This window comes from Anser cygnoides, chromosome 15 (assembly GCF_040182565.1).
Source record: "Anser cygnoides isolate HZ-2024a breed goose chromosome 15, Taihu_goose_T2T_genome, whole genome shotgun sequence".
Lineage (NCBI taxonomy): Eukaryota > Metazoa > Chordata > Aves > Anseriformes > Anatidae > Anser > Anser cygnoides.
In genome coordinates this window covers 11,195,777-11,221,575 of record NC_089887.1, presented here as the reverse complement: position 1 = coordinate 11,221,575, position 25,799 = coordinate 11,195,777, and the positions used below count along the sequence as shown (strand labels likewise).

Here is a 25,799-nt window from a genome sequence, read left to right as displayed (position 1 = left end):
TTTGAGATTTTTGAAATGTTTGCTCTTCATTACCAGATAAGTGGTTACAAAACCTGTGAGAAAGAAAAGTAAAAATCATAATTGGTGGTATCTTAAGACAGAATTTGTGGGGGACGCTTTGGATGAGTTTAGTGGCAATGCAGATTCATAATTATCCTGGAGAGAGGAAAGGATCTCATTATTGCTTCCCTGTCACCTCTTTCATCTGGATAAAGCAACAATTTGAAAGCTTTTGAATTGCAGATGCCAAAAATGACTTCAGTTTCTTCAGAAAATCAGCTGCCGTAATCAGGCAGCTGTCTTAATGATGTGTATTTTGCAGTTTGCCCATGCACTAGGTTCTTTAGCAAAGCCATCCTGAGCATCTGCAAAATGTTAATTTCCATTCCACTGTAGATTGAATTGACAACCATAACTCACTCTTAAGTCAGCAGTGAGAAAGAGAGAAGGTAGAGTAAACAGATTGGTTCTCTGGGTAGGATGCTAGAGTGTAAAAATAGAAATGTTTATACAAGATACTCTTGGTTACTTGTGACTTTATGAGACACCGCAACTGGGAGGTCGTGCATGTATTTTCTCTCATTTTGTCCTGTAAACCATTAGAGATGAGTGCCTGGGTGAGCCTGTGGCTCTTAGTGAAAGTATAAATAATTGTGGAGAAGCCACTGCAGTGAATGAGCTGATCATCCTCATTACCCCAGCAGAGGTTACTGTGTCAGGTCTACTTTTTGCTTCATCTTGAAGAATAACAGCCTAATGAGGGCTGTGCTACAGCAAATAGCTGTGCTGTATCAGCTGCCTACCAGAACAAATTCCTACTATAAATGCGTAGTTAGTGCACTAAATATACTGTAACTGACCTTCTAAGTATAGTTTTGTGTGTGCACGAAGGGATGGTCTATTTTCAGTATAGCAGTAAAGTTCAGCCTGATATATTTTCATGTGTCTATGCCTCTGAACTCCTGTTATTCATTAAACAGATACCAGAAAGAACTTGTGCCTGTCCATTATGATGCAAAGCCAGTATTTGCAAGGCAGAAACCTTAAGGGGGAAATAAGGGATATGGGAGCTTGGCTTCAGCATTGGCTGCAGTAATCCTCATAGCATTGAATCGGAATTCAAATCCAAGTTGTTTCCATAGGTGCTGCTGGAGAGGAGGGATGGCATTGTCCTTCCAGAACTAAACTTGAGAAGGAAAAAAGCTCTTTTTGTGCTAGATCTTCAGTAAGGTACATAAAGTATTCCTCAATGCACATCCAGCAGTGCTTTTAAAGACAGTTTGAGGCTTCACTCGTTGCTTCTCTCCCAAGCAACAGGTGTAGAGTCACTTTTGGGAATTTTCTTACTCTTAGATTGAGAAATAGAGGTCCTTTACTCCATAGAGGAATATTCGTAGGTGTTGTTAAGCTGTGGACAGTTCTGCCCCATCTTCAAGCAGTGTTGGAAAGGGTGTCTCCTTGGCCAGATTTAAGCTAATTTTACTTGAATGACTAACCTGAGATATCTTTTTTTTTTTTTTCTTTTGTCTGAAGCAGTTTAGAGAACTGCTCTACCACCACAGTGCTGATAGCAGGGCAGCTCCTGTAACTTGAATGGGGAGGATGGTGATGAGCAATGGAAAGAAAGAATCTTCCATCACTGCATCTGGACCTGGAAGCACACATCTGTCAACAGACGGATTTGTGCAGCTTCGGGGTGACCCAAATGCAGTGTTGCCCTGAGAACTGCCATCTTATGTCCTGTTTGGGTCCCATAGATGCTTACTGCCTGACAACGTGAAGATAGTGCCTGTCTTCACTGGAGCTGTAAATGCGGGTGCTTGGTGTAACCCTTCTGTGGGGCAGTGTTCACTGTCTTATGTCATTGTACTGGGCACTTCCCTCTGCCCTGCCTATGCTAGTGGTTTATTCCTGTGTAACACCAAAATGAGCTTTCAGTTCACTCCTCCTTTCTTAATTGCTGTATTTTCCAGGTAGGAGTTGCCTGGGACAGATGAAGTGAGGCATTTCCCAGAGCTCTGGCTTGCAGGCATGCACACGGACACAGGCGCATGCATGCGTGAAGGAGCCCAACACAGAGTTACTTGGCTCGGGTCAGTCAGGACAGATGGGAACCAGGAGCAAAGCGTGGGGCTCATCAAGCCTGACCACTGACTTCTGTGGTGCACACGCCTGAGCATGTTGTCCATGTATATGTCATGTTAGAGGCAAATGATACATTAGTGAGGGAGAGCGGCCATCAGACTGAAAGAAATTATTCCCTTCTACCTGGTGCTGCACCTGGAAAACTCTCTCGTTCCCCTCTCTCTCCTCCCCCCAGGTCATGAAGAGCATGGTGAAGGTGGAGATGGGCCCGTGCTGGCTGCTGGGTTGGGGTCTGGGGCATGGGACAGGCGGGGAGGCTCATTCAGATGGGGCTTATTCAGGCCAGCAGAGCGGAGGCTGAGGGGGATCCAACGCCTGCCTGCAGCACTTTGGAGGGCACTTACAGCAGATGATGGAGCCAAACTCTTCTCATTACTGGCAGACGGTTAAACGAGGGGCAGCAGCATCAAGTTGCAGCTTGGTAGATTCTACTTCGACGTTAGGGAAAACTTCTCCAGGAGGGCGATGCTGCCCAGGACAGATTACCCAGGTATGAGGGAGGATCACTACCCTTGGAGAGTTACAGAGCTTGGGCAGAAAAATCTACAGTGTTGGCAATTCTCCAGCTGGGACAGGAGGCTGGACTAGGCCTTGGAGGTGACTTCCAGCCAGCGTTTTTGTGATATTCTTTAATATCCTCTCTAGCTTTTATTGGAATGGAAACTATTTCATCTTGACCAGTTACAAATCCAGACTCTTTTTGAATATAGGATGGATGTATTTATTGGAAAACTCCTACTTAGTTTGCGTTGCTGTTGAAAGCCAGGTCGCAATCATTCACACATAAGTCAGTTGTGCCAGGGGATGAGAGTTTGGACAGTCACTGTGAGCAGCTTTGTAGGAGGGAGAGAATACGGAGCTTTTAAAATCTTTAAAGTGACTTTCTGAATAGTGACACAAGTTAGGGGAGGAGGAGCTTTGGCCAGGGACAGATAGCAACATAGTGCCCAGACAAGGCTAGACAGCATTTGATTCGTCTTGGAAAATCACAGCAAATAAATCTGGGCCAAAATGAAATGGAGAATTCTAGAAAGCAGTCCTTCTGGGGGAAGAATCTGGTAGAAGAGATAGGTAGTCATTTTTAGAAAGAAAAGGATGTTAACCCCCTAGCTAGCTAAAATGTGAGCATGAAAAGAAAAAAATCCAAGATCAGTAAGTGTTTTCAAAAATCACCATTAATACTTCAGGCAATGGTGCGTTTTTGACGCACACAACCCCCGCTTTGCCTGCTAATGGCCACTTTTCAGTGTGCTGGTTACCATCGACTGGGGGAAGGAAGCTGATTAGCCTAATTTAAATGCCCCGTGGGAGATACTGCAGGAGGCCAATGCACTCCACAGATAGGGGAAATGTAAATATGACTGGAGCCCGTTGTTTGTTTGCACTGCAGACTTAGCAATTATGTTCTACATAACGGTGCCAACTTGAGAGCTGGCAGATGTACATCAAAGCAGAAGGGAGCGTGTGCAGCGTGTTGTGCTTGCACTGCATGCTCATTTTGCTGGGGAACTGCACACCCCCAGGCTGTCTGCAGGGACGAGGCAGCTGAGGTACCCTGCAATGAGCTTACCCATGGCCGGGGAGTGTGAGGAGGGTGATGGGAGCAAAGAGAAATGACAGGAGACTGGAGGTGACCGATAACTTAAAACCACGTGTGTGTGGTATACAGGGAGGCTGTGACGAAGGGAGACTCGTTGCATACAGACTCCTTTCCAGGTGGCCGTGAAGGGTGGTGGGGTGACAGGAGTGCCCAGCCTGAAGAGCAGAAGACAACCAGGCAAGCTTCAGTCCTTCAGTGAAAGCAGGAGAGGCCCCGTCCTACCATCACCTGAATATAGGCAGGAATGCTTTAAGGGATATTTGGCATCTTTCAGGGGCCGTTCCTGCATGAGGACTGTATGAACGAATTGGAAAACAGATCTTGTCATCTCCACTCATTTTTACTGTCAGTTGGCATAAAGCAGCCGGCCAGTATATTCCTAAACTGCAGATGGGTATGGAAACATGAGCAAAAGCTGATGAATTCCAGAGCAGAGCATGTGATGTATAACACATGGAGATGCACATCTTTATGTTTAACTGGAGAAATGATTCTGGCGTACGTGTTTGGGCCTTGGCTAGTGGGAGTAGTTTGAGTGATGTGCAGCATGGTTCCTTCATTTGGGAGGTTGTTAAGGCAATTAAGAGGCTGTGCAGCAAACCTGAGCTTTATCTGAAGGGCTGGCTTGGTGGTTCTGCTCTGACGGGTCTCGGGGGAGCAGCAGCTCCTCCGCCATCAGGGACTTGCTGCAGTGAAGAGCCTGCAGTTTGTCTGACCCTGCTGTGACTGACTGCGCAGGGCCGAGGTGAGCTGATGTTTGTGCAGCATGTCGGTGCCCAGCAAAGGGATATCTGTACTGACTGACGAGAACTGGGCGTGTAAGTAGTCACTGTGGCTTTAGCTTAGAGTCAGGGTTTAGGGGCTCTTTCAGGACTTCGTAATTCCCAGAGCTTCTCTGTGGTGATCCTGGCCAAAACTGCCATCTCCCTATTGCAACCACTCCACCCACCCCAAGCTAACCAAACCTCAAGAGTGCATGACCTGTAGTTACCAAGCCACTTGGACTGCTCTGGGGGAAAATAGCCTCTTAAGTCTAAAAGCAAGACTAGACTGCTGCTGCAGAGCTGTGACAAGCGCATTGTAGATCCAGCTAAGAGACTGCAGAAGTAAATCAGTCACTTCTTGCTTTCTCAGGGCTTGTTGGCACTTGTGGTTCTGTGCTTTCTGGAGTTAAAACTACTGACAGGCTCAGGAAATGCCCTAGGCTAGGAACCCTTTTGATACAAGGAGGGCCTTTGCAAAACCCCAAGGCTGTGTTTCCTTATTACAGACTAGCTGCCATGTGATGTAGGTATCGGGGCAGCACGGGAGCAGGGCACCCTTAGAACAGCTGGGCACCGCTGAAGCAAAGTAAGTGTGATGGAAATTGCACACATAAGTAAATGAGAATTTAGTGGGTGATGTCCCCTGTACTGATTTTCCAGGGGACTTCTGTGCCAGGCATGCCTAAGATAGGAACAGATTTCACTCAATTCACTTTTCGTGTAAATGAGGGACACAACCCAAACGTCTTCTGATTTGCATCCCATGGGAGGGGAGACCTTGAGGGTGGCGGTATTGGTATCGAGTCTTGCTGCATCCACTTGCTTTTGGCCTACATGCCTCCCTTGTTCTCTTTCCCTGCAGGCTGCTGCACTATTTCCGAGGACGACACCATTTGGAGGAGATCATGTACAACGAGAACATGCGTCGCTCCCAGCTGCTGATGCTGTTTGACAAATTCCGCAGTGTCCTGGTAGTGACCAGCCATGAGGACCCTGTGATTTCAGTTTTCCAGTCCCTCTTAAAATGACTCTACAGGCAAAAACCTGCCACATGCTTGATACTCTAGGAGATGCTTAAAACATAAGAGATGAATTCAGTTCCTTCTTGCCACATGACACAGAGCAGGTTCTCTCCCTCCGTGCCTCCATTTCCCATCTTCATCCTGCGGTTACAGCTGAGGCCAGTCTATGTGAGGGGCTCTAGGGCCTGCTGCAGGACAGCGTGTGCTTGCTCAGCTTGGGATCCTGCAGTGCCACGTGCACAGCAGGGGAGCTGCTGTTTCACTGCTTTCCTACTCCTTTACCAGGGCTTGTAAGCGTGGTCCAAGAAGATTTTTAACTGCATTGTCGCTGACAGTACATTTGGGCGGACGTTTTGCAGCAGAAATGCTTTTTCTGCTCTCCGGCAGCATGACCGCTGGGTCATTTAGCCGTGGGCACCGTTTGTGGGCAGCCTCTCCCCACGGCAGACCGTGCTTGGCCTCTGCTCAAGGGCAGAGCAAAGTTGGCATGGCTTTTAGGGAAATGTCCCTGGGTGCCGAGGAATTCTGTTTGATCATCGTTATCTGGCAGCAGTGGGGACATAACTAAGAATGCAAAGTGTCACAAGTAAACAGTTTCATGAATGAAAATGACTTCCTTTGTTATGGCTTGCTGTTTCCTCTCCCCAGTATCCTTATTACTAAGTGTCTGTGGGGACGCTGTTGTCACAAGGCAGCCTGGTTGCAGATTTGCAGGTCTGTTTTTGACTGGGGCAGGAGGAGCTTGGTCACAGAGCAGGACTGAAATTGTCTGGCCATGCTGCAGGTGCATGGATGTATTAGTTCCACAAAGCTGCAGGCTGCTGCTTGCCCCTCTGGGGCCTACTTTGTGGCTCTGTTTCCCTCCCTGCAAGCACTGCTGCAGCTGCAGGGCAGCAGACGAGGGAGCTGGCCTGGGTTAAAGCCATCCAGATGAAAAACGACACACAGGTATGTACGTGGCTCTGTTTCCTCACCCAGTTCAGCAATGCTTGAACAGCTCCCCACAGCTGTTCACCATGGCGGGGTCCAAAGCGGCAGCAAGGCAGGGACGTTATGCCATCAGCTGCAGTACGGTGCCTGTTTTACCTCTTCCCTTAAGAGTAACGCTGAGCTCCAGCTGCTGCATGGGTGAGGGCAGAGAAGGCCCAGGGCCCCGGGCTAGGGGATGCTGAGATCCTAGGCACCCCTACAGCTCTGTGCTGTGCATCCAGGAAAGGGGGCAGGAGGAACTTTTGCTTCCGTGGTGGTGGCTTCCAGGGACATGTGGTGTGTAAAGACCATCAGGCTCCTCTCGAAGACCTTCCCCTATACCACACGGACCACACACACAAGCTTGAACTTTTCCCCAGAGCTGCAGGACTGTGAGAGCGGCTTCACTTGCCCACACAGCGGGGTGAAAAATGCCTTGCCCAAGATATCCACCACCGGCAAGGCGCAGCTGCACCGAGGGAGCACAGGGCCCACAGCGTGCTGGATACCCAATGGCAGCTACTTCATTCCAGTCCCTTTTGTGCGTCTTCCCCTGCAGCTGCAAGCAAGGATGTTACAGAAGGACAAAAGCGATGCCTGAGCTAAAATCAGCACAACGTTGCTGCAGGGCCCCGTGGCTCATCCAGTCCCCAGCAAATGCATCACAGGGTGTTAATGAGCTGGACATAACGAAGCCCCTTTGGAGGAGCAGGACAAGAGTCTTCTCAGGTGATGGGGGGGAGGTTGGAAAATTGAACTTTTTCTTGCACATGAATCCTAAAGGTGGAGAGGAATCCCTGTCATCTCCATCTGTGGTCATAGGGATGATGCTGACACAGACTGCTAGATGAAGCCAAGTGCCACGCGTCACTGACGGGATGTGGTCACCTTGGCCCAAGCCCAGGGACACAGGTGAACAACGGACCTAAAGGGGAAGTGCAGCACAGCGCTCCCTCGCCCTCCCACACCGCGGTCATGTCACGGTAAGGCAGGGTGCAGCGCTCCGTGGGGGAAGTTGCAGAAAAGCTGTGGCACAGAGGTTCCTAACACTGGCTGGTGGCCACTAAATCCTGAGACCCAAGCAACCGTTTGGCCTGGCTGCATGGCTTGGTGCCATATCTCCAAGGCAAACTGCCAGCAGGGCTGCAGCTCCGTGGGTTTTGCCCTGAATCCTAAGTGCCCCCTCCACACACCCCCACACACCGTACCTCATGGCAGGCTGCAGTGCTGCGAAGCAGAAACCTCAGCATCGGTGCTTTCTCTGTGTTCAGGCTCACATACTCATAAGATTTGAAATGGTCTCAAAAGCAACAGGAAAACATAAACAAAAAAAGATGGACTTTATAGACTGGGGTAGATTGAACAGGGGCTCTTGTCCAAATCTCTGCTCAAAGAAAATGCGTCAGGTCAGGTCACGCAGGAGCTTGTCTAGAGGAGGTTTGAATGCCTCCCAGGACAGATTGCTCACAGCTTCTCTGGGCTCCTGTTCCAGTGTTTGACCACCCTCATGGCAAAAAAGTTTTCCATGTAGCTAATGAGAATTTCCTGTTTTCTAGCTTGTGCTCATTACCTCTCATCCTGCCCCTGTGTACCTCTGACCGAACTCTGGCTCTGCCTTCTCTACAGCCTCCCACTAGGTAGTTGTAGGCGACAGTAAGATTCCTCTTTTACCTCCGCTCCTCCAGGCTGCTCAAACACAGCTCTCTCATCCCTCCTGTCAGCCCTGCTGCCATCCAGTCTGTTGGCTATTCCCCGGAAGAAGCCAAGTGGGAAGCCTCTACTGGGCAGCAGCACAGCAGGCCAGCATCGCGAGCCTTCACCAGTCAGCCACCTTACCAGAGCCTGGCTCTGTTCACAAGGCCTTCAGTGCTCAAAACCAACCTCCATTTTGGCTGGGAGAGCCATGCCCATCTGCACCCCCCAAATAAAATTCCACCTTGCTGTCTTCATTGTGATAAAGTACGTTTATTGTTAAAAACCTACAAGCTGGCCTTGCTGCTGCCACAACGTAGCTTGAGGCTTTCATACAGAGCACAGATCAAGTCCTGGTTGGTGGCACACTCGCAAGACTCATCAGCTGCAAGAGGAGGGTCCCAGTACTGCCATCTCTCTCTCTCTTTTCTTGTCTACAACACTTACAAATTTGTTTCCTCGTAAATAAAACCTGAGAGGTTTGTGTGACCATTCTCCCCTGTTGCCAACACCAATCCTGGTTGTGGCTACCACATCCTGCTCCCCTGGTAGTTCATGTCCAGGTACCATCCAGATGGCTGCATCTTGAGTCAGGTCCCTTTGGTCAAAAGCCTTATCAATCCCAAATGCTTGGCAGAGCTTGGAGGGCCCATTACACAGCTGCCAGTCCTTCAGTGGCTTTGCAGGTCCTTTCCTTGAAGCACTGCGCAGCTCTCGCATCACATCTAAACCCCGAAGAGGCTCCAAAGAACGAAGTAAGACAGCAGCCCCTTCCCCTGTGCAGAACAAGAACCACATGTTAGTACCGGGTTGTTTCTCAGGAGCATCTCCGCACTGAGCCCCAAGGCCAGTGGAAGCACCTCAGTTCTAAGCCTTAGGGAGCAGGGAATCGCCTGCGGCACCAGCCACAGGGCCTGCACTTCTCCCAGGCTGTCACGGCCCCAAGTCAGCTGCTAACCCATGGTCAGCACATTGCCTTCCCTATTCTGAATACCTGGAGTCCCATAACTCTGTGTCCTTGATTCATCAGAGCTGATTTGCTCTTCCTTAACCCCCACTTCTTGATGTTCGCAGGTCTTGCTGCTGCTCCAAGGCTTGCCAGAGGGCAAGAGGTTTTTCTTATGTCAGCACAATGTTCGGGAATAAATACACATATGGTTCAGTTTTGGCATAACTATCTGAAGCTGCTCCCAAACCCAGTGGATTTATAATAAACTCTGATTATAAGATCGCTAGCTAACAAAGGAGAGGAGGAATGAGTGTGGATGCTGCCAACAGAAAGAGACAGCTTGTGGAGTTAGGCTGGACAAAGCCTCCTGGCAAGCGGCGGCAGGCACTGGGAGCAGCCGCTGTCTGGGCTACCGCTGAGGGAGCTTGGGATGGAGGCGTTACCAGTGCCAGTACCCCGTCTGAGGTGTGGGTGGCACCAACGTGGCTTTGGGTAACTGCAGGGCTACAGAGCAGTCCGATCTGAATCCTTGTGCCAGGGAAGCTCTCACAGGATGGGGTCCTGGGGCAGGCAGGGGCTGCACCATCTCTGGCTGCAGGAAGCATGGCCCTGGGAGCATCCCTTCTGCAGAGATGGCCCATCTGCGACGAGAAGGGAAGAAAGCTGCCATTCTCTTCTCAAATGTGATTTATCACCCTGTCAGGAGCCTTTGGAAACTCCAGCTCCCCATAGCCATTGTGACCAGCTGCTCCCCCTCATTTTGGTGACAGTGAAGCAAAGATACAGCACCGAGCAGAGAAATTCCCCTGCAAGGAGGATATCCAGCCTAAGTGGGTCATAAATACTTCCTTGATATTTTCCACTGGGGAGCAGGGAAGGTCTTCTCATGACCTTGAGTGGGCGAGCTGAGAGCCTGGCAATGCGATCTGTGTGCTGCCCCACACAGCACCCGTTGTGCTGGGGCCGCCCACGACATTCCTCCTCTCCAGCATCTGCGCTCTGGTGATGCTGCTCCACAAGAATCTCCTCTCCCTCTCCAGCCTCAAACATCTGGAGCCATGCTCAAGCCTGGCAAAGGCTCTTCTGTAGCCCACCAGATCCCTAGGGACCTGCGGTTTCCAAAAATAGAATCCCTCTCATATTTTGTACAAGTCCCACAATAAACTACTCTCCTGGGTTCCCAATGAACCTATAAACTGAAGGCCTGATTTCTTGCTTTTGCAAGGTGTGCCTCTTGCCTTGAACCTGCACAGAACCCCCACCGCCCTCAGTGCAGCTCAGTGAAATAAACAGACTCAATTCCAACAGCTGTCCGCAATCTGCTTCCAAACACTCCCTTCTCTAAGGAAGGGGATTGATGCTAATCTAGCAGCCAAAAGCTGCTTCCCTGTATGACAGTGATTTAGAGCTCAAAGCTCATTTTAGATTTTTAAGAACATGCTCCATGTCCTAATTCTGCTTTTCATCCATGCAGACAGAAACATCCTTCATGTTGGGATGCTGTCTCACTCACCAGGAACAACTGTCGGATTCCGAGGAGCTGCTAATTACACTACTTGCCTTCATCCATCATAAATGTAAGTGGAAACTGTGGTTACATGTGAATTAAAGCAAGTCCTTGGGAGCTCATGTGAAGAAAGACAAGCCCTCAGAGAAACTCCAGGTGCTCCAGAGCATCCGCACAGCAGTGGCAGGGTGTACCGGGCACTTGTCTCTGGCTGCTCTTTGTGCATTTCCACTAGGAAGTTTTCCAACTCTTTGTAGCTGTGTGCAACACAGACCCCTCTCTGCTCTGAGCCAGCAGCCCCTGAGTGTGAGAGCAACACCACGAGAGCTTTAGGAAGAGTCACCAGGCAGGATATGAGTGCAGGGATGCCTTGATGAGCTACTACTTTCTCTACCCTCCCAGCCCATGGGCTGACGTTCAGGACCGCCTGAGTGTATTTGCATATCAGAAGTTTTACTTTAACTACCAAATAGTTGCTGAATCCTTCTGGCTCACCTCCTGCCTGCCAGAGTGCTCGAGCCTTCCTTCTTCCCTTCCTGCAGCCTGCCACTGTGAGCTCTTGGGGTCACCTGGCTTCAGCAGCAGCCTGACACAGACACTGCCACCACCACGCCATCGGCAGCAGCGCAGCTTGGGTCCTCTGCTCCAGTCCAGAGGCAGTGTATTTACCTCCCGTGCCTCACAGAGTCACTTCATGTACCGAGCAGAGTTTAGAGCCAAAAGCTGGGATCTAGCAGCAATGCAGAGGCCAATTCTCTCCCTGGGCAGCTAGAAATCATGAAATGATAATGAAGTCCCACACCCGCGCTCTGCAGCTTGCTTCTCCCTCCCTGGATCAACTCCAGCTCTCATTCTTGGAAACAGCTCCTGGCTGCTGTAGAGACATTTTCTCCTCTCTCCACCCATCTGACTCACTGCTCTCAAAGCACTTCCTTCAAAGTCCTGGTCTAGGACCCAAAAGTTAGGAAGAAGTCCACACTGTGTGACCCTGCACCCGGGTAGAAAATCATCAGGATCCTGATTTTACAAGAGATTATTTCAGATCTGGCAGCAAAATGCTCACATTGGCAAATGCCTGAGAAAAAAAATCACAGCAAAGTCAAAGAGAAGCGTGACTGGCATTTATTGTCTTCCTGAAGCGAGGGAAGCCCAGCATCCCTCTTAGCCCTTGAGACGGCTCTTTGTACTAAGATTATTCTGCTGTTGCCAAGATTCACGGTAGGATTCATGCACGTTGAAGGACATTGGTTATATTTTTCTATAAACTTTTCTTCCTCTATCTTTTATGATTTCTCCAAAAACACCATGCAGTGATGCACTCCATTGCTTCAGGCAGTATCAGTCCTGACACAGTAATGGGAAAGGACTCTTCCAGTGTAGTCCCACGATTCAGCTTTATCTCGGTGATGTACACAAAGATTTCCCCTTCCTCTGTGACAAAAATCACGAGACCACCCTTCAGCTCGTTATGGCTTTATGAACACAAAAACACAGCCAAGTGGACTTGGCTGAATACACAAACAGCCTCAACTTCCCGCCTCAGCGTGGCGAGGCAACATGCTACAGCTGAAGTGTTTTTGCCATCTGTCGGCGGCATCACGCTGGGCTGAGGACATACTGCTGAGGACACTACGGTGGTGGTGGGTCTTGCAGTAAAACTTGCTTTTGTAGCTGCTCTACCACACACCTCCGGCAGCACAGCTCTACCGGTGACACACCTCTTCCTATCCCTGAGTGACACTGCTGAGCTTAAAGTGTAGAATAAACCAAATACAAAAACCAGAAGATGTTTATCCCAACTGGTATGAAAACAGACAATGCTACAAGGCTACATATGAAAAAAAAGGGAGCTTTAAAGAGCGAGAGGCTCAAGAGCCAAATACCTCATTCTTGAGGAGGTATGCAGAGGGCAGCACGGAGGAGAGGCATATAAAGCCTTGCACATATGGCATTGTCTTAGATCCTGAGCTGATTAAGAAACAAAAAGCTGCCTGCACAATTCAAGTCAGAGTTTAGCTGTTGTCTGCTGCAACAGTCCAACCTGTGCTGCTTGCCTGGTCCCCACAGCGCCTGTGTCCGGGACAGCCCTGTGCAGCAGCTATGCCAAGAAGGTAGCAAAACACAGGCGACACAGAGAGCAGGGCGCTTTGATCTTCCTCCAGTGAAAGTACAGCTGCTTTCATTAAGCTAACAGCTCCAAATCAGTGCTCTGGCCGCTCAGTTCAAGAAGCTGAGCCGCGGCAGGACAGCAGCCAGTGGCTCTCTTGAAACACGCCCCTTCCTCATCAGGACCCTGCTGCGGAAGCAGCACAAGGGCTTGCCAGCAGTGCAAAACTGGTCCTTTTGACCTGAGCCGGCACAGTTACGGCAATACAAGGTCTCAGCAGGGGCACAGAAATGCTGGGGAAAAGCAGGGGTTGAGACAACAGAATTCTGGATACAGAACAGGCGTTTCCAGCGTGAGGGCCAGATCACGCTACTACAGCTGGTACACGTGGCCACCCGATCTGACAGAGCAAAGCAGGGCACTGCTGGGGCAGCAAACCTAGGGCTGCAAAGCAAAATCTGCTGGGCATTTCCTCCTGCACCCCAACCCTGAAGAGTACAGAAAACTCACGTGAAGGCCTCGGTCACCGTCAAAAGCTTCCCGTCTGACCTCACAGTCAACTTCCCATAGCAAAACAGGCCTAAACGAATAATTGATGACGCAAAAGTCATCGTGCAGTAACGGCTGACATTCAAAGGGAGAAAAATCATTTCTAGAGCAAGGGCTCTGATAGCTGTGGTGCCCGAGAACAGACAGGGAACACAAATACTTCCAGGGCCCGTTCTTACACTTCGTCATCTCAGACTCTGTGTCCCCACAGCACCATATCAGGGCTGCAGAGCAGACAGAGGCTGAGTTCATTTCTTTTTAAAGCACAGGAAGATCCTGGCAGAGACAGGTAATAACTTACTAACAGATCTTTTTGCTTCATACAAGTTCTCTCTCTGCTTTAGTGCAGAGACCCACTGTCTTGGGCATTGCTTAGGGAACAAAATGTCTGGTCACACACATGGGAGAATGTCCTAATGCAACACAAATAACGTAAGAAACTAAAAATAAAGCTAAGAGCTCTCCTGAATCTTCAAATTTCCAAACAGCCTAACTTTTAAAGGTGTGGCTTGGAGCTATTTAGGAAGAGGGATATAAATTCTTTGTTAGCCATAATCACAGAAAAAGCAAAGGGACCCCAGAGGGACTGCCTGAAGTTTCACTCCCTGTGAAAGAAGTCACCTGGTATTCCCCCAGCCAGGCTCTAGGCAGACCTGGAGCATTCCCTGTACTGAAAAGTTAGCTCCATCTTGGGGCGGGGGGGGAAGGAGTGGAAGTCAGGGGAAAGATATTTATTTGGAAACAGGCAGGAACAAGTACCCTGACACTGTTCTGTGCTTTACTGTGGTGTAAGATGGCAGCCAAGGAAAGAACTGATTTCTCCCGAAACCAGCCTCAGGCTTTCTGCCAATTCTCACGTCATTCAGTGTGAACTTTGCTAACATGCATCCAGGTCAAAATTGAAATGGCTTAAGGTGGGATCAATTTGTGCATGTTTGCAGATACCAGGGAATCCAAAAAACACCTTTCCACTTCTCCATTGTTCCAATTTGCTGCCCCCAGCAATACCATGTAGTATTGCCACATGTAAACCCCTTTATATGTTACTCATATAAAGCAAGTTGATCCACCATCCTGAATTTGTGGTGGTTTTTTGTTTGTTTGTTTGTTTGTTTTTGCCTTCTGCCCAGGTGCATAAATGCCACTACAGAAGCCTTCCTTCAGGCTAAAATACAGGACAAGCATCTTCTCTATCTATGGTAAGATGGGAAAAGCATCTCAGGTACAAATCTTCCCCCAAATTCTTTCTTTCAACACATCTGCACATGGGCAGATAAACTGAAGGAGTAACTGCGGATGCATCCCGTGCCATAAGAAACGTACAGCCATGCTGTTTACTTCAGCATCTTCCTGACAAAGTCAGTAGTGAAAGCCGTGCTTTGCGTCAGCATAGCTGCGGGTATGACAGCCTAATGAAGAATAAACAAGTGTGTAACAAAAATCTCTGAACTAGTTCCATCAAAACAGCGAGCTCATTGACTGTTGTGCTACAAAACTAAACATAGGTATATAAGGGAAAATTTCCAAAAGCACAGATTTCAAAGAAATCTTTTAGAATTCAAAGGCTAAGCATCTTTTTTTTTTTTTAAATAAAAATTATTATTCCTAATATTTCATACACTAAGAACCCCATCCTGAACAAAAAAACCTTCTTTCATTATCTGAACAGATTTGGCAGAGACACCGTAATGAAATTCACGTGTTCATCCATCAGACTCCAGACTTCCATTTAGGAAGTCAGGCTCTTCCCCCACAGTATTACCTGGCACTGTTTTTCTGCTTGGCTCCTGCCCAAAGGCCAAAACCTGAGGATTAACGGTCACTGTGACAGCACTTGCTTTCCAGTTAGGAATATACAAGCAAGGTTTTTTGTTTGTTTGTTTTCGTTTTTAAGATCTATCTTTGCAATGGTGAAAAAAAAGTTTTTGAGATTTTTCAAACAAAGTGTTTAAGAAATACATGCTGCCATTTCAAGGTGTCTAATTAACCAATAACTTTATTCCAAGGCAAACACTGTCATTTGTAAGTAAAGCAAAAAAAGGTCTACAAGCAACACCTGCTTGTTAAAAGGAGAATCGTTTGATTAGGGCTTTTATTATCTTGAGAATAATAGAAGATTAAAGATCCCATAACAGCCTGTTTTTTTTCCAGTTTTTTTTTTTCTCCTTAAGATACAGCAAAGCAGCTAAAATGGTCCTACAGTGACTACTTGCTTACACTTAGACATCACCACCTTCAAGGAACAAAGCTCACGGACTCACATGACTAAGGCAGCAGCTCTGGTCATCAAAACTGAAAGCTCCATCCTGTCAAGATTCCCTTCCAGCCCTTGGTCTTTATTTTTGCATCTGAACAGCCACAGAGCTTGCAGCTGGGACAAAAACCCCATCTGGCTGGTCACTGCATAGCCAGAGATGGGCCCTGCTTGTAGCATCTGAAGCTAACACACCGGCCACAGCTACAAACCGTTTACAATGGCAAAACTGAGGTCCCAAGGAAAGGTTATGACAACAAGTCATTGCCTTCACAGAGTCCATAGGGAACTCATGAGTGACTGCAACACAGCAAATGTAGATTGAAATATCAGACCCATGCTGTAGGCATTAAATCTCTTTCAGCCTCAGCTTACCTTGGCTGGAGACATTCACGCAGAAGTAAATCCCATAGATCTGATACACGTACAGGGTTCCTGGTTTCATGAACATCGCTGCGTTTCGCTGAGTTTGCTTCCCACCTTTCGAGTGGGAAGCTTCATCTTCCCCACCCAGATAGGCTTCTGTTTCAACGATCCTCCCCCAGAGCTCCCTGCCGTCAGGAAGTCGGCGAACTAAAATCTGAAATCAGAGGGCATCAGTTAGCAACCCCCTGTACAAAACAACCACAGCACAAGGATTGCGGAAGCAAGTCAGAAAAAAGGGCACGATGGTACAACCTACTCTCCTCTACCTCCATGAGGTCAGTCTGTAAGCTAATAAGAACTCCTTCAGTTTCTACTGTCTGGGCCACATCCCAATACAAGAAATTTCTACCTGTCATTCACTCAGCAAAATGCTTGGAGGGTCTAGATGTTACAGTATCATACAGAACAAATTTATGGCCATATATACAACAAATCAGCAATCTCCACAGCCCACAGAGCTTCTTTTGTGGTTATTTTCTGTATTCTCCACCTCAACCCAGCAGGAGAGCTAGAGGTTTAAGGCAAAAAAGCACCACTAATATCAACTCTGAAGTACCACAAATATGTATTCCTTCAATCAGAAGAAATATGACAGTAGCATAATTAAATAACTACTGTGATTGGATAGTCTCTCTCTCCTAGAGGTGTTTCAAAAAAGCCCTAATGACCATAGAGACAGAAGTACTATTGATACTTTGGTTATTTTCTACACCATGGAGAGGGCAATTGCAGGAGAGCTGGAAAGTGGCTTCAGGCAGACAACAAAGGATCTTTGTTATTGCAGTGTGTTCCTCACTGCTGCTACCTCCTTAAATAAAACAAAGTAGATGGGGAAAAACACAACCACAACAGTGAAAAGATTCTCTAGAAAAATAAACACTAAACTCTGTACAACATTTTTTTTGTTGTTTGACCTGATTTCTAAACTTTTTTTTTTTTTTTTTACTTAATGTGTGTTTATAATATACCGCACTATGGTCTCATCGGTCTAATTATAACATGTTCTGTGCTTCCATACTTAAAAACCGGCAATTCAGAAATGACTTGCAAGAAACAAAGCATACTTCCTAATAGATTTTTTTCCTGGATTGTTAATGCAGTTGTTGACCTGATCCAGTACAGATGCTCCAGAAGTCTGTCTTAAATGTTGCAACTCCTATATATCACATTTTCCCTACAGCAGTTCCCAAATAATTGAAAACAACATTTTATTGTTTTTGTGAACAACAGTGACTTCAGAAAAGCACCGGTGTCCGTGAACACCCCAAAAGCACACCCACATGGCCAAATTTCTCTTTCAATATGATGAAGTGCAATGGCAAAGTTACAATTTTAAGAGTATGCAGGCATTTCCCTCACTCTTCAGACAAACTATTTACAGTTGTAACAGTTTAAAATAATAAGTAATGCTAACAAACCAGGCACCTCCAAAATCTGGTAGAGCAAAGATAATGAAAGTAAACACTAAGCTACCAATGCAGTTACAATTATATCAAAATGAAACCATAGATTACATCATGGGAGACTGAAAGTTATACTTTAAAGAAAATCTAAAATTAACACAGAATTTGCCTGGTTTGTAATTCTAGGCTTAAATAGGATAAGTATGGAATTGGGACTAAAATATCATCTGCCTGGGGCAACAGAATGCATGAGGATGTTGGAATCATTACGACAACAAAAAAATGCACTAGTACAAGAAAACTTCAGGTATCTTCATATAGACTAAGAAAATACCACAGTAGGGTTGGCCACAGACCATATTTTTTAGATACCAACAAATGTTGGTACATAAACTCTCAAAGTGATCCAGAGCAAAATGCAAAGTGTCCTTCAAAGGCTCATCTCTGAAAAAAAACTTTCACGAAATTGTTCAATTTGTTGAACTTTCAGCCATGAAGTATGGAGTTCAGTGTCCTTCCACAAGCTTTCAGGTCTAAAAATAATCTATTACAGTATTGCTTACCAGCAAAAAGGGGAAACTACATAAAATGAGGAAGCTTGTTAGGAAGAACTTAAAAGAGGCAGCCAAAGGCCAAAGCAGGAAAGGCAAGCCTCTAGCAGGAAGTCTATAAAGAGCAAATACACATCATGACGTCTGAGAGAAAAGCTGAGAAAGAACAAAAAAAAACCCAGCAGGGTTAAAAAACCAGCAGAGCAAAGGCATTAATTACAAGCAAGACAGTATCCTTCAAAAATAAAACCAAAGCTAGACACAGCAATACATGCCAAAAACAACAGTTAGTGGAACAAATTCCTGAAGTTATCTAAACCAATGAGAACCCAGAGAGTTCACCTACAGATAATAAAGGTATATTAAAAAAAAGTCTCAGATAAGATTGTAGCAGTAAAACTAAAAATACATTTTGCAGTTGTGTTTAGGAGGTCCCAGACTGGAACTTTTTATAGGAAGGAACTCCCTCCCATAAAGAGAGCTGGAGGGTTTTCTGAAGGACTTGCTGAGCAGAAGAGACACACTTAATCTCCCGTACTCTGATTTCCAAAGGCTTTCAGCAAGGTCCACAAATTCCTCAAAATTTCTGCAGTGGGATAAAGTAGAAGGTATTTTCATGAACAATTACTTGAAAACTCAGAAACAACAGGTAGGAATAACAGGTCAGAGTTTAACTGTGGGACTGTGGAATCCCAGAGGCCTCCATGCTAGGGCTTATGTTGCCTCACGTATTTGTGTTAATAATCTGGGTAAGGTGATTGTTAGCAAGCTCCCCATCTCTACTGACAATACTGAGTTAAGCAGAACAGCAAAAATAAAAGTAGATAGTGCGAGACACAACTCTCATAGTGTACTTCCAGGTGAGAATGGAATATTCCAGTACCCTATGACAGTGGATATTGGTCAAGAAAGGCCAAGGAGCTGGCATGCTATTAGCATCTTAAGATATAAAGTGGAGGTAGAGGAGAAAATTATGTTGACTGCGCAGCATTACTTTCCAGTGGGCAAAGCAGGAGCCAAAAACAAATAAAGGAATACCTTTATGTCTTCATCCAAAACAGATTTAGCTACTAGTCTTTAATTTCCTAAACTTTACAAGAGAAAAAATGAGGAGAACAGTATTCCTAAAATAGAAAAGCCCTAGGGTCAAATTGCAGAAAAATAATTTCATCCTTTTACACTAAATTATTAGCTAGCACATGCTTCAGCACAGTAATCTGTGTTCATGTCTTACCTGTCCTAGAAAGGATTTGGCCAGACTAATACAGGGCTGGCTGAAAAAATCTGCTTCTAGCTGGAAAGACTTTTTCTTCTCTGTTGCAAAATATTTGCTGCTTTTTGGAGAAGAGTCCCCATCAGGAGTGGTGTTCAGGTTCTCCAAAGCATCAGAGGGAGGGATGCTGGAGTTGCTTTGGAGAGCACTTAATTCAGCCAACAGCTTTCTTTTTCTTGGCATAGTTCTAGAAAATAGATACAAACATAATTAGAGATGTAAAGCTTATTTAAAAGTAACTCATGTCCACAAACTCTTATTTTTACACATCTCTCCACAACAATGAATCTGAAAGGTTAGACAACTTAGGCAAACTACAGACGCAGGTGACATATTTAGCCGGGTCTACATCAGGTTAAGCAAATACTGGGCTCTGCTGATACACAAATAGAAAATGGCAGTTTGAGTTTTCATCTTGTAAAGACTCCAGATAGAAAATAACTCAGTTCCACGTAGCAGTAAAAATATGTTTGCTTTTAGGTTAGGAAATTCCGAACTTGAAAATAAATATGAAGCAGTACTATGTTAGTTCTCCAAAAAAGGAAATAATCTGTTAAGCAGACAAAAAAGAATACAAAACAAACACCCTGAATATTGTGCCAAGTTAGAAAGTTCAGAGAAGTGATGTATCAATCATTTTATACAGTAATGTAAGTGGATAACAATCTAAGTCTCCACAGGGCACAGAACATTTGAGATGGGAGATGCCCTATTTACAGTCATAGCATCAAACTTGTTTATCATGCTGTAAAAATGTTTCTATTAAGACCTTCACAAAATAAGCTTTAAACTCACCTACCAAAGAGACGAAGAGCAGTCTGTTCCAGCCTACAGTATGTATTTGTGACAACTACATAGGACAAAATTGTTCTTTTAGATTTGTCACCAATTTACTACGCGAGATTCAAAAGTTAGTTTCTTTTTCTGTGCGGCAGTCCTTATACCTGTCAAAGAAGAACAAAGTTATTTATTCACTCTGTAAAGCTCTTTGAAACCTATGTTGGCTAACAGCGTGATGTGGGAGCTGGGGGCGATGGATTAGCGCCGTGACTCCAGCTAGCTTTGGCTGGAGCTATTTTCCTGCAGGAACATCTGCAGAGCACAGCACAGAAGTGAGCTGTTTTTGGGGAGTTATGTATGCTGCTCTTGGTTCTTACTGGACTCTCAGAACCTCCCAGGCAGGCTAAGAGATTTTGGAGCTGTAGGTCATAATACCAACAAAGCATCATTTACTCAGGAACAACTTAACAGTTTTCTATTTCTTCTCAGGGTCTAGCAAAAGCCAATCTCCCAGCTGGGACATTGTCACTTTTGGAAATGCTCTTTATTTAGCCTTTTTTATATAAAAAGGCTAAGAAAACAGTGGGAAAAAAATGCACTTTTCCTGTACTCCAACAATACCGGATACACAAAAAGCTGAAACCAAACTTTAAAAAAATTCCCCCCCTCGCGTTAAATTTGGAAAGTGTCAGCCTCAAAAAGGGAGTCTTATAAGAGACTGCAATGACATCAGGTTTTAAAAGATGCCTCACCAATGCTAAAATTCAACCACATCTAGACACAAGGGAAAAAAGCAAGAGTTCAACATCCTATGTAAGTGGAAATCACAAGAGACCTACACACAGCTGAATCTGCAAGGGAAGCATGTACATAGTTAAACTGCTGCCGCTCATTCTTCACTAGATCAGGAGCTTTTAAAAAAGCCTACAAAACCTTTTGCCATCAAAAAAGATCTGTAGCTTGCTTTGATATTTTTCACAAAGACATCAGCAACAGTTTCCTTTAACTGCACTGAAACAACAAAGAATCACAAGTGCCGTTCCCTGGTACTGTTATTTTCTACTGCAGAAGTAGAGACACATGCATATAAAGATACACAGAAAGAAAATCACAATGCCATGACTTGCAAAAAGATGGTACGTTTGTTTCTTCCTGAACATCTAATTCTTTACGGCAATAATTCAGTGATGTTAGAGACCTGGCATAGAATGGCCAACTCCACGCCAAGCATTCTGCTCTGGACCATGGCTTTCACTTTGTATCAATTCTTGAAAACTGTATTAGAAGTCACCCACCTCCCTCAGACAAAATTGCCTGTTGGCCTTTGCAAACATGAGTCCTGCCTAGAAAGGAGGATGTGGATGGGAAAAGGGGTTGCGTGAAGGACCCTTCCTTCAGAAGGAAGAATACTTCAGAAGGAGGAATACTTCCCCATATCAGGCTAACTTCTAAAGAGTCAATCAAAGGAATGCTTCACACTGGAGACTACCCCCAGACTCTTCTGACAGCGTTAACTGGAACTTCTGGATCACCAGCAATACGCGAAGACACACTGAAAACGTGGCCAATTTGTGTGGAGCACTAACTCAGTTGGAAAGTTGCGCTTTTATGGAATGCAACATCAGAAACAGGATCTGGGTTGCCTGGCACCTATTGCCTTTCCAGTTAAGTAATTCTTAAAAGCTGGAAGTGCTCTCACGGACATGTTACACGGGCAGCCCAAGGGCACTTGTAATTTCATTGCTATAGGCTGATCTCACACAGACCTCAGCATCTTCAGCTCTCATTAGAAACAGCTTCACAGTCATGAGAAACGCAGAGCCTACAAAACGTGATTTCATTAAGAGCAAAAACCCAGACTGAAGGGAATGCAATACCATTCCAGAAACCCAGGAAACCCCCAGTGTACCCGCTGTCTCCCTGCTCGTTCATACCAAGATATGAAACAAAAAACTCTACGCCTCAAAGCCTACCTACATTTTCTACAAAGAATGTTGCTTGAAACACGTCCCTTCTTGCCAAATGAAAAAGCACACTGCAGAAGACAGTGCATATCAAGTACCCAAGCCCTATTCACTCGGGAAGTAAGAGACACCATCTCTTCTTAATGCAAGTCTACAGACAAATCCCACAACTCTTTATTTCCATCTAGATTTTCTTGCCGGTATAGTAAACAAGTTATACTTCTATATCGTGTGCCTCAAGTAAGAATCAGCTGCGGGTTCAACACTTTTTACTAATCCCATTGTAACCAAACTAGCTACAAGTCGTTAAGCACATGTGTATACATGCACAGAAACGTAGGCAAGGTGGGAAGGAGAAGATCAAGATGTTCATCCCAGGAAAGGTAAAAAGGACAACATGATAAAGCGACACAGGAGTCTTAACCCACCTCCTCAGTTCTGTTACCCAGTTCAGTCCATGGCTACAAGCAACCTCACCACTGCCTTCTGACTACGCCCAGTTCCACCATGCTCCTTCTGAGGTAAGGGTACCAGTGCACACAGTTTTCAAGGGGCTGGCACACCGCATATACAAAGAGACCTTCAGTGTAATTTCTCTTTTGCTGAGATGTGAAATACGACTTGTCTTCCTTACTGATGAAGAAAGCTTCACAGAATTAGTCATTAAGGCTCCAAAAGCTCACTCATTTTGTGTGTGAAATTACGACTCTGCACCCGCACCCACATGAATCAGTTTACATTTGCAATTGAGCAGCCATTAATGTTAAGCCATCTGGAAACACTTAACAGTCAGAGCCCTGCACCACTTACAGGTCCTTTAGGAAAGGTTGCACAGCACATCCCTGCGGCACTCCAGTGCTGACATCCCCTCATCGCCAGGGCTGCCCATTTACTCACACCCTCTTCCCTATCTGCATGAAGCGTTTATGACAGGCTGACTTTCTTCAGACATTTGTTTCATTCTGATTTTTGCCCCCCCCCCCCCCCAAGTTCTAACTGTTTTTAACTGAGTGCCAAACTTGGAGTTTAAATGAAAGCAAAAAAGTTAAATACAATATTGACAATGGATGTTAGCTAGCTCAGCCTCCTGAGATCTAAGTTAACCAAGGCATTACCAAGCGGCATTTAGAGAGGCCACAAAACACTGATCTGCAGTTCATTTTCTTCTTTATATCTGCATTATATGTAGCAAACCTACTTTGAGTACATTTGGCTAATCATCCAAGAACTACGAGTTATTTTTGTCTGCCTATATGATAACAGTGAGAACAGTCTTGATTTGTAAAGCATACTCAAAGAGCTCAAAAATGATACAGCACTTAACTCTTAGGTACCTACTGTACAAAATTATCCTAGAAAACACATTCCTTCCCCAAACCTTAACATTGCATGAGAAACAATTTAGTTAGGCATGGGGGTTTGACTTGATGACCAAAGACATTTCTCCAAAGCCTTCATTAATGCACTGACAAAAAGGAAAATGTATGACTAAAATGCTTAAACTTCCAAATAATATCCACAAAGAGTCCCACTTAAGAGTTCCTGCTGAAGTACAGTAACTTAAAGACCAGGAAGAAAAACATAAGACACAAAGATTTACCCACAAAAGGATCCAGGAGTTATTCCCTCCATAAACATGGAAGCAAAGGGTTCTTGCAGTTCCTCCTAAGAAGTCAGCCCTCGGCTCAGACTCAGAGAAAGGACCCACTCCATACCCAATTTTACAGAGGAGCAATGTATGAAGTCCTATGAGAAGTTTTTGACAGGCAGGTGGGGCAGGGGACAGGTTATTTCCTCCAAATTTCAGGTCCGCTACTCAAAGAAAGGCCTTAGTATTCAAGCTTTGTTCAACCTGAACTCTCCAACAAGACCATATGGAGGGAATCACAGCCACACTTCGTAATCAGTCATGAGACAGACTCAGTAACAGCTAAGATGCTGCTCTAGGAGATTAAATTGGGACTGATTCAATGCACATGTTATGAGCCTGTCTCCTTAGTGAGAAAGTCCCTTTCTTCAATTTTCAACCAAAGGACAGACTTTTCCTACATTTAGTGATTCAGGGTTAATCTTTACAGTTAGAGAGAGAATATTTGTCTGTACCTTGCATTGCACTACCAGGCATTGTTAAATAATTCAAGCAAGAAAACAGAACACTCGATCAAAGCCTTAATGGATGATGTGTTGAGATACAATTGTAAATGCAGGTTAAAATAAATAGCTGATGTAATGTCCACCACAATAATGAGCAATTTCAAAACCCCCAAAGTCTTCAGGCTCTACGTAAACAATGAAGGATCTGAGGAGAGAGGCCAATTTCCCGCACAGCTTTGGATCATACGCTGTATGGGACAAAACTAGCTTGCTAGTGGCAACGAGACAAAAAACATCTGATGATGTAATACAGGAACAAAAGCTAAAGTTTCTCCTATAAAAAGACACTTCCAGTAATCTAGCAAATCCCCACTTATTGTAGAGGCCGTGAAAATATGAGTCAGACATAGATATGAACTAGTAAAGCATGAACACGGTCCCTTTCGTGCCACAGTAGCCTTGATTCTAACACGGCATTCTTACTTAGAAAAGCCTCCATTTTCCAAAACAGATTAGCAGCACATTTCCTGGAGACTGGGTATTTCCCCTCCTTATAGGGTCTAATTCATACCATTTTTTATTTTTATTTTTGGCACGCACACATCTGTACAGCAGTTGGCCTTCCAGCATTTAGCTGTGAAATCACCCATCTTCCAGGATCTCTGGAGCATCTCTGACCGATTCCATTATCTGTGCATTTCGTTATGTACAAAAATGCCAAAGGAAGCTCTGCAGAGCAGAAGTGGCAGGCCAGGAAATCCCTGTGCACCCAAAGGCTGCCGTCCATTTCATCACGCTTTATTTAATCAGCGGATCGCGCCTCTCTCGCCCCAGCCCCAACTGCATTCACAGAACGGGGATGCTGTTTTCCCCTCAATGTTCATTACGTGGTCTTTGCAACATCTTAGAGCCAGAAAGTGTAGAAAATAGTTTTTTATAGTATTAGAAAGGGATGTTTCGATACGCAAGCCTGAAATAAACAGCACTGGCGACCGTGAAGACAGCTGCAAGAGCGTCTTTTTCTAGGAGATAGGTGGGAAGAAACACCGGGAAGCGTTTGCCACTTGTGCTGGTGGAATCCTGCAGAGCAGGAGCCGTTCCAGCAGCAGCACCGGGGGCCTGCCCGCACACCAAGCCGCAGGACACCCCAATCACCACGGTCACGTCTCGCAGGGCAGCCCCGTCCTACCGACGCCTCCAGGCCGCGTACGCTGGCGCCGGGCCCCGGCTGCGGCGGAGGCGGCCCCGGGGGGAATTCACGGCCCCGCAGCCCGCCCGGGGTGGGCCCGGCAGCGGCCTCCAGCCCGCCCGGCCCCGCCGCACACGCACCTGGCTGGGGCCGCGCCGTGCCGGCCGCCGTCCCGCGGTGCCACCGGGCCGGGCCGGGCTGGGCCGAGCCGGGCTGGGCCGAGCCGGGCTGGGCCGGGCCGCTGGCGGGCACCGCCTCCCGGTGAGGCCGCCGCCCGCCCGACGCGGCCGTGAGGGGCCGGGCTGCTGAGGGGCGACCCGAGAGGGGCTGGGGGGAGGCGGTGGGCTTTGGAGCCCGCGTGTGTTCCCGCAGGCCTCCCTCCGGCCTTGTCAGCTGCGAGGAGGAAGCGTTCAGGCTTTCAGAACAGGCCCAGAGAGCGCTTGCGTTTTGTCACCCTCCAGTCAGCGAGGCAGGGCTCTTGCTGCGCTCGCAGAGAAAGCGTTTGTTGCTTCTTAATCTTGATTTAAGGATTGAAATGATTGAGCTGCTGCTGCGCTGAAT

General features: G+C 46.3%; 2 protein-coding genes across 13 annotated transcripts in view; one reads left to right on the top strand and one right to left on the bottom strand.

Moving 5' to 3' along the window:
* The window catches only part of NPRL3 (NPR3 like, GATOR1 complex subunit), a 49,619-nt gene extending 43,476 nt beyond the window's left edge, over nt 1-6,143 (top strand). For all 11 annotated transcript variants that reach the window (XM_048062162.2, XM_048062134.2, XM_048062138.2 and 8 more), the window contains one exon: nt 5,372-6,143. In XM_048062162.2, the coding sequence (XP_047918119.1) occupies nt 5,372-5,537 (166 nt within the window). In that variant the 3' untranslated portion in view covers nt 5,538-6,143. The remainder of the gene's footprint in view (nt 1-5,371) is intronic.
* Nucleotides 6,144-8,445: 2,302 nt separating this feature from the next.
* Nucleotides 8,446-25,650, bottom strand: MPG (N-methylpurine DNA glycosylase). 2 transcript variants are annotated; one of them, XM_066977525.1, is made up of 5 exons: nt 25,379-25,650; nt 20,007-20,155; nt 19,173-19,398; nt 15,934-16,138; nt 8,446-8,968 (listed from the first exon to the last, which is right to left on the bottom strand). In XM_066977525.1, exons 3-5 carry the CDS (start codon nt 19,392-19,394, stop codon nt 8,574-8,576), a joined length of 822 nt encoding a protein of 273 aa, XP_066833626.1. In that variant the 5' UTR covers nt 19,395-19,398; nt 20,007-20,155; nt 25,379-25,650; the 3' UTR covers nt 8,446-8,573. The 2 variants fall into 2 exon arrangements, with proteins under 2 accessions (XP_066833626.1, XP_066833627.1); XM_066977526.1 differs by having other exon boundaries at nt 20,011-20,155; nt 25,379-25,647.
* Nucleotides 25,651-25,799: the final 149 nt, after the last annotated feature.